This window comes from Myodes glareolus, chromosome X, assembly GCF_982192425.1.
Source record: "Myodes glareolus chromosome X, mMyoGla1.1, whole genome shotgun sequence".
Lineage (NCBI taxonomy): Eukaryota > Metazoa > Chordata > Mammalia > Rodentia > Cricetidae > Myodes > Myodes glareolus.
In genome coordinates this window covers 19893182-19902158 of record NC_142053.1, presented here as the reverse complement: position 1 = coordinate 19902158, position 8977 = coordinate 19893182, and the positions used below count along the sequence as shown (strand labels likewise).

General features: G+C 48.0%; 2 protein-coding genes across 2 annotated transcripts; both read left to right on the top strand.

Moving 5' to 3' along the window:
- The first annotated feature begins 4090 nt into the window (after positions 1-4090).
- Positions 4091-4746, top strand: LOC148117222 (histone H2A-Bbd type 2/3-like). Its single transcript, XM_087903039.1, has one exon. The coding sequence runs from the start codon at positions 4091-4093 to the stop codon at positions 4577-4579; it is 489 nt and encodes a 162-aa protein (XP_087759165.1). The 3' UTR covers positions 4580-4746.
- Positions 4747-7435: 2689 nt separating this feature from the next.
- On the top strand, positions 7436-8231 carry LOC148117221 (histone H2A-Bbd type 2/3-like). The gene is made up of 2 exons (XM_087902947.1): positions 7436-7655; positions 7761-8231. The coding sequence occupies exons 1-2, from the start codon at positions 7597-7599 to the stop codon at positions 8083-8085; spliced, it is 384 nt and encodes a 127-aa protein (XP_087759073.1). The 5' UTR covers positions 7436-7596; the 3' UTR covers positions 8086-8231.
- Positions 8232-8977: the final 746 nt, after the last annotated feature.

Genomic DNA, 8977 nt, shown 5'->3' with positions numbered 1-8977 from the left:
AACTGAACGAGGACGTGATCTAACCAGATTCTCGGAATTTGGCCGGATTCTCTGAATGTGGCTGGCCCGAAGTCTTTCTGAAAAGCCATTGACTATGATACTGGGACCTGTTTCCTCTGCATATTCTGGATTTTGGGGATCCAGTCTGTTTGGATACTCACCTTCCTGGACCTGGAGGGAGGGGGGAGGAACTTGAACTTCCCACAGGACAGGAAACCCTGACTGCCCTAAGGGACAAAGAGGGAGGAGGAGAGGGAGTGGGGGGAGTGGGAGGTTGTTGGGAAGAGGGGCTGAAATGGAAACTTTTATAATTTAATAAAATTTACTTTCAAAAAAAAGTGAGTCTGGATACTGTACATTATTGTGTTGTCTTTAAATAGTTTGACTGCTGAGAAAATAACAAAAGCTGCCAAAAGATATTTTATAGTAAATGTTGCTGGATTAATCCAACATATATATTTTGAAAATGCCTTGACTTCAAAATTAAAGTCAAAAGGTATATTACTTTGGAGAAGAGGGCATGCTTTGGTTTCCGTGGGAAATTGCAGTGTATAGATTCATTTTGGAATAAGAAAAATCACAGGTGATAGAAGAAAACCGCCTGAAAAAAAAATCTCTAATGGTAGGGGAAGGCTCAGATGATCCAACATTTCAGAACACCTCTGTTGCACTTTCCTCTGAGTTCTACATCTAGAAGAGTCTGAAGACTGCTCGCTGAGATGAGCCACGGGATGGCATCCTGAGCATAGGCAATCTCAAAGGCCCCTCCACAGTGACACATGTCCTCCAACAAGGTCATACCCACTCCAATAAAGCTATCCTTTCTAATAATGATATACCCTATGGGACGATGAGAGCCATTCATATTCAAACTACCAAGTCTAGTCCCTGGCCCCCATAAACTGGCAAAAATATCATAATGCAAAATGCATTTAGTCTAGCTCCAAAAGTCTCTGTAGTCTATCACAGTCTCAACACTGTTTTAATGTCCAAAATTCAAATTCTCTCCCGAGATTCATGCAATCTCTTAACTCAAGTAACAAATAAAATAAAATAAAATAAACAGAATTAACATTTAATGGCACAGGATATATATATATATATATATATATATATATATATATATATATATATATATATTATAGGTCCAAAATATCAGAAAGAAAGCATAGTGAGGAAATACAGGACCAAAGAAAACCTAAAAACCAGTTGAACAAAGTCCAAACTCTATTTTCATGCCTGATGTCCAAGGTCTCTTCAGATCTCCAACTCTATTTCTCTTTGACACTGGCTCAATCTAGTGTTACCAGGGGTGGACTTGAACTCACAGAGATCTTTCTGACTCTGTCTATTGAGTGCTGGAGTTAAAAGTGTGTGCCACCACTACCTGTCCTCTATGGCTATCTAGTGGCTTATCTCTTCACTCTGATCTTCAGGCAAATTTTTATTTGTTAGATCACAAGCAAAATATCACCATGTTTCCTTTTTTTCTAAAATTTAAAAGATTATAATTAATATAAGAAAACCACAAGTACAATAACTATATATTGTATACAATAAGGGTATACAATATATTCAGACAATAATTATATTAACAAAGTCTAGTCATTAGCACTTGACAAATTCAGAGAAAATACTCCATTATCCTACTTTGGTGAGTCCAAAAGGTAACAGCTAATTTGTTTTCTATTTCAACTTGCATTACCACATTTACCACATTTCTGTAACCCCCTTTTCTTTTTAAAACAAGATCCTGAATCTATTGAGTCAGAGGGATTTTGGAGACAGGATCTTGCCTATTTGGTCTGAACATTTGTAGAAGTAAGAACTCTAGTGGCTGGCTTCTCTGCTTCTCTGATCTTTCAGCTTTCACCCCTAATACCTGACTCTGGGTTTTTATTATTAAGACCAATTAGAATTCGCACTACATCTGGCCACGGAGGCATGAGAGTGGGAGTGCTTGCCCTGCCCCTCACCAACTGCAACACTCTGAGTAGAACTGGCCCTGGAGGTGTGGGTACAGGTGAGCCAACCTGAAGGACTGAGAGCAGAACTGGACCTGCTCCTTGCTGTCTGCTGCACTGGGTGAGCTAGCCAGGGCAAGAATGGAGAACTCACTCAGGTAGTGACTATAAGGGAAAGCTGGCAGGGAGATCAACTCAGCTACCACCAAGCCCAGAAGCGGGACTCTGAGTTAACCCAGCTCAGCATCCAATGAATCTGTGAACTGCTGGAGCAGGTGAAGGGGATGAACCTACACACCCAAACCAGCAGGATTCCCACTAAGGCAACAACAGTATATGAAGGAGGAGTCATGGTGATGGCCCAGTGTCAATAGTGTAGCAGAAGCCAGAGAATAAAGGGTACACTCTGGGGCTAACTGGGCCACAACTACAGTTTCCATGCTGAGATTCATTCTTTCATTTGCTCATTTATTTTAATTTATTTTATTTTATGGATGAGTTTGCAAGAGCAGAGGGCATATGCAAAGAGATGTGGAAATGAATGGGATTGGAATGCCTGATGTGTATGCCTTCTCTCTCTCCAAAACACGGCCAGATCTTCCCCTTCTCAATGTTTAAATATCCAGACATCCATCCCATTTCTCCAGCTTTGTGAAAGTTTCCTTTGTTACATTCTTCCTTTCCTCCCACCCTCTGGGTACACAGGTCTCTCTGAAGGACATGGCCAGGAATCCGTGCTTTCTTATGTTTGGTCCCTACTGAACAATCCCACTCACACTTTCTTTTCCTAATGAAATACTTTTTCTGAAAATATGCATTTGAAAACTTGATAGATATCAAGCTCTTGGTTATTTTTACCTATGAAGATTGGGAAATGCTCATGTTGTTTGTAAAAGTTGGAGGACACCCAAGTCCCAATCAGCATAGGAAGATGATGTGGAAAGTCCTTCGGTATGTGTGTTGATTTATTGGTTAATGGATAAAGAAGCTGCTTTGGCTTGTGATAGGGCAGAGTAGAGCTATGAGGAAAAACTAAACTGAATGCTGGGAGAAAGAAGGCAGAGTTGAGAGAAGCCATGTGGCTTCCAGAGGAGAAAGACATGAGCTGCCAGCTAACATTGCTGGTAGGTCTCAAGCCTCATGGTGAAATATAAAATAATAGAAATATAAAAAATAATAAAAGTATAAAATAATAGAAAAATAATAATAATAGAAAAATAATAGCTACATAAAAATAAAAGATGTAAGAGCTAACTAGTAATACACTTAAGCTAGTGGACAAACAATATTGCAAATTAAACAGTTTCTGTGTGTTTATTGAGGGACCAAGCAGGGCAGAACCCTCCGACAATATGAAGGAATGAGTAAAATGATTGGTGCATACAGTGTGTGAGAAGGAATGGGGGAGCACTGGTTCAAACCATTCTATAGGTGATGTGAGACACAAGGAACTGTAGACTGGGCATGAAGCATCATGTGCCCGGGATTCTAAGTAAATGGGCAGACACACAAGAGGTCGGTGTTTGCCAAATGAACCCACCTACAGGACCTGCCCAACTCAGACATGAGTGGACATACATGGCAGAAGGCAGAGAAATGGCTGAGGAGTTCCAGGGATCAGGAAAGCTGTAGCTCTGGATTTGCTCCAGATGCCTGGGGCTCTGAGCTTGAATCTCCAGCAGGAAAAGGGGAAAACCTCAGGTTTACAGTGGTGCCTGGGGCACTGGTGGCACAGGGAGGGAGACAGGTGAGGAGGGAGAGGGACAAACAGCTCGTACTTAATGGGTAGGCATGTTGACAGCACCTTAGAAGCCAAGGACTGTGAAGGACTTGTTCTCGATAGCACCACAGACGTCTTTGTCTTTCCTAGAAGGCACCCCGGGTGTCAAGGTGGCAACAGCACCCCTAGCGAGGGCTGGCTGGGAGTCATCCCACACGTGACACGTCATCAGTGAGAGCGGAAGTGTGACAGAGTGGGCTGTGACCCACCGTGAGGGGCCCCTTGGACACACAGGGAGGTGCAGAGACGGACATTGGGATCAGGGTGGAGGCCCAGAGTCTAGCAGGCCAGCAGGGAGCAGCAGGTAGAGCCCAACCAGCCCCTGGGGGCGCACCTTGAGGCCACCATGCCCCAGACCAGGCAGAGCAGCCGCCAAGGGTCATCTCGTCAGGGGTCCTCGTCTCGTCAGGGGTCCTCGTCTCGTCAGGGGTCCTCGTCTCATCAGGGGTCCTCGTCTCATCAGGGGTCCTCATCTCGTCAGGGGTCGTCTCGTCGGGGGTCGACTCGCCACCGTGCACGCTCCTCCAGAGCCGGGCTGACACTGGCTGTGAGTCTAGTGGAACACCATCTTCGGGAGGCCAGCCATGCCTCGCGACTGAGCGAAACAGCGCCCATCTTGCTGACCGCCATCTTGGAGTTCCTGATCCGCAGAGTGCTGGAGCTGGCAAGCAACGAGGCCCAACGCCGAGGTGCTGAGATGTTCATCACCCCGGAGCTGCTGGACTTCACTGTCTACAACAACACGCTCCTCAGCGAACTGTTCCAGTTCACCACCATCTCTCGTGTGGCTCCGCCTCATCCTGGTCCTCGTCGTAGTAGTCGTCGACGTCAATGATGGCTCCTACCTGCTCCTGGCTTGCTGGCTGGCTCTGGGTTTCTGATGGACTTTCTGCCCCGTTTATTCATCGAGCATCAGTTAGTTCATCCTGCCCAACATTTCCCATGGCCAGCCCTGTTTGGCTGGCAAGCCTCGCCACTCTGTTGTGTTCTCATTAAAGTTTTTGTTAGAGCATCGCATAGATTTGCTTCCCTGATTTTTCTTTGGGCATGGGATAGGGGTAGAGGTGGGTGTGAGGGAGGCAGTGGGGGCAGAAGGTTAGGTGGACCTACTTAAGGAACACAGGGGCTGTGCCTAACTGAAGGAACACAGAAGGTCGGAGTGATTGTTTGGGTTGCCAGGGACCCACAGCCTGGTTTCCCCAGTTTTTCTTTGGGCAGGAGGCAGGAGGGTGAGCTGGGCCTAGTCGCAGGACACAGTGGTGTTTCGGGGGCTGGTGTGGAAGGCAGACAGGGATGGTGGGTGAGCTGCTGCTCTCGAGGGAGACAAGAAGGACCTGGGTAGGGAGGCGTACACAACTTGGTCCTGAATCCGTGTGGACCAGCCTGAATAACTGCATCAGAAAGATGGCCTTTTCATAGGAAACCACAGGGCAGAGGAGCCCACATCCAAAGGCGGACTTTCGATTCAGGTTGCAGATGTACACAAGAATGCTGACACGTGGCAATTAGGTTCATGGAAGTATATTATTTACTATTAATTCTTGAAAGATCTACCAGGAGTTTCACCTGGCAATGGATGTGAATGTGTAACCTAGCCCGCCAGTGCTTGTACTGCCCCAACATCTATGGCTTTGCCTGCCCTGCGTTTCAGGGTTTGTACATGAGGCTATATCCCTGAATTCAAGCTCAACCCTACTTCCTGTTATTTGCACACTGATCAGACACTTGGCTTGCCCTGCCTCCCGATTTGTGACGACTCTGGCCATACCTACAGTATGTGTGGTTGGCAGTTGGTTTCATCCACTTGATATAATTTGCATATAGGGCTGGTGGTCTGACATAATCAGAACCATCATCCCGGTGACTGTGACTGGAGTAGGGACCCTCTCTGTATGTTGTAGGCAAGAATGCCACCTCCCACTACTGGCTTCAAGCAGCTGCAGTTGCCCATTCCTTAGCAGCATTTGTCCACTCCTCCCAAATTCAGTGGAGGCTGTAACTTAGAGTGGCTCAGGGGTGTCCTGCTAAGTCTAATCACTGACACCACCACTTCCAACTGTCCAGTTCCCTGCAAACTCTCCAAACTCTGTCCTGTTCCCCCCTGCCACAGTGGAAACAAACAACGACATAGGATCATCCAACTAGAGGAGACAGAGAAAATCACTAATGGATGATATCAGTGGACTACTCGTGAAGGGAAAAAACAATACATCAATGCATACATATTTGAAGCCTCTCCCAGGTTATAAAGTGAATGAAATTCTTCTATGTGTAAGGGAGTCATTTTAGGGTTTACAAGAGACTTGATTATAAATGGGATCCCAGGTCCAAGGAGAGATCCCCAGATTGTTCTCTGGACAGAGGAGAGGATGTCTGAACCGGCCTTGGCCCATAACCATACTGATGAATATTTTGCTTATCACAATAGAACCTTCATCTGGCGATGGATGGAGATAGAGACAGAGACCCACATTGGAACACTGGACTTAACTCCCTAGGTCCAAACGAGAAGCAGAAGGAAAGAGAACGTGAGCAAAGAAGGCAAGACCAGAGGGAACCTTCATCCGAAGATGGATGGCGATACAGATGGAGACCCACATTGGAGCACCGGACTGAGCGCCACAAGGTCCAAATGAGGAGCAGAAGGAGGAAGAACATGAAAAAGGAAATCAGGACCGCGAGGGGTGCGATCACCCACTGATACAAGGGGACTGATTTAATGAGAGTTTACCAAGGCCAGTTGGACTGGGACTGAACGAGCACGTGATCTAACCAGATTCTCTGAATGTGGTCGGATTCTCTGAATGTGGCTGGCCTGGAGTCTTTCTGAGAAGCCATTGACAATGACACTGGGATTTGTTTCCTCTGCATATACTGGATTTTTGGGATCCAGTCTGTCTGGATACTCACCTTCCTGGACCTGAAGGGAGGGGGGAGGAACTTGAACTTCTCACAGGGCAGGAAACCCTGACTGCTCTTATGGATGGAGAGGGAGGAGGAGAGGGAGTGGGGGGAGTGGGAAGGTGTTGGTAGGAGGGGCAGAAATGGAAACTTTTATAATTTAATAAACTTTGGAAAAAAATAAAGAAAAAAAGAAAGCCAATTGGAGTAGCCATTCTATAAGGCACTTTAACTGTAATAATTAATAATATAACCATCATTTTCAAGCAGCCCCTGTGTGTCAATGATCAACTTTATTATAATAAACTAGATTATCATTCTAAACAAACAGAAAAAATGGGTCCAACTGTAGGCACTGAGAGAGAGAAATAAAAGCCAGGCATGGAAACACAAATACTACATCTTATCTTTCATATGTGACCTGGGAACCAGGGACCAGGGACAGGAAAGCTGTAGCTCTGGATTTGCTCCAGATGCCTGGGGCTCTGAGCTTGAATCTCCAGCAAGAAAAGGGGAAAACCTCAGGTTTACAGTGGTGCCTGGGGCACTGGTGGCACAGGGAGGGGGACAGGTGAGGAGGGAGAGGGACAAACAGCTCGTACTTAATGGGTAGGCATGTTGACAGCACCTTAGAAGCCAAGGACTGTGAAGGACTTGTTCTCGATAGCACCACAGACGTCTTTGTCTTTCCTAGAAGGCACCCCGGGTGTCAAGGTGGCAACAGCGCCCCTAGCGAGGGCTGGCTGGGAGTCATCCCACACGTGACACGTCATCAGTGAGAGCGGAAGTGTGACAGAGTGGGCTGTGACCCACTGTGAGGGGCCCCTTGGACACACAGGGAGGTGCAGAGACGGACATTGGGATCAGGGTGGAGGCCCAGAGTCCAGCAGGCCAGCAGGGAGCAGCCAGGTAGAGCCCAGCCAGCCCCTGGGGGCGCACCTCGAGGCCACCATGCCCCAGACCAGGCAGAGCAGCCGCCAAGGGTCATCTCGTCAAGGGTCCTCGTCTCGTCAGGGGTCCTCTTCTCGTCAGGGGTCCTCGTCTCGTCAGGGGTCCTCGTCTCATCAGGGGTCCTCATCTCGTCAGGGGTCGTCTCGTCGGGGGTCGACTCGCCACCGTGCACGCTCCTCCAGAGCCGGGCTGACACTGGCTGTGAGTCTAGTGGAACACCATCTTCGGGAGGCCAGCCATGCCTCGCGACTGAGCGAAACAGCGCCCATCTTGCTGACCGCCATCTTGGAGTTCCTGATCCGCAGAGTGCTGGAGCTGGCAAGCAACGAGGCCCAACGCCGAGGTGCTGAGATGTTCATCACCCCGGAGCTGCTGGACTTCACTGTCTACAACAACACGCTCCTCAGCGAACTGTTCCAGTTCACCACCATCTCTCGTGTGGCTCCGCCTCATCCTGGTCCTCGTCGTAGTAGTCGTCGACGTCAATGATGGCTCCTACCTGCTCCTGGCTTGCTGGCTGGCTCTGGGTTTCTGATGGACTTTCTGCCCCGTTTATTCATCGAGCATCAGTTAGTTCATCCTGCCCAACATTTCCCATGGCCAGCCCTGTTTGGCTGGCAAGCCTCGCCACTCTGTTGTGTTCTCATTAAAGTTTTTGTTAGAGCATCGCATAGATTTGCTTCCCTGAATTTTCCTTTGGGCATGGGATAGGGGTGGAGGTGGGTGTGAGGGAGGCAGTGGGGGCAGAAGGTTAGGTGGGCCTACTTAAGGAACACAGGGGCTGTGCCTAACTGAAGGAACACAGAAGGTCGGAGTGATTGGGTTGCCAGGGACCCACAGCCTGGTTTCCCCAGTTTTTCTTTGGGCATGAAGCAGGAGTGGAAGGTGGGGGAGGAGGGTGAGCTGGGCCTAGTCGCAGGACACAGTGGTGTTTCGGGGGCTTGTGTGGAAGGCAGGCAGGGATGGTGGGTGAGCTGCTGCTCTCGAGGGAGACAAGAAGGACCTGGGTAGGGAGGGGTACACAACTTGGTCCTGAATCCGTGTGGACCAACCTGAATAACTGCATCAGAAAGATGGCCTTTTCATAGGAAACCACAGGGCAGAGGAGCCCACATCCAAAGGCGGACTTTCGATTCAGGATGCAGATGTACACAAGAATGCTGACACGTGGCAATTAGGTTCATGGAAGTATATTATTTACTATTAATTCTTGAAAGATCTACCAGGAGTTTCACCTGGCAATGGATGTGAATGTGTAACCTAGCCCGCCAGTGCTTGTACTGCCCCAACATCTATGGCTTTGCCTGCCCTGCGTTTCAGGGTTTGTACATGAGGCTATACCCCTGAATCCAAGCTCAATCCTACATCCTGTTATCTGCAC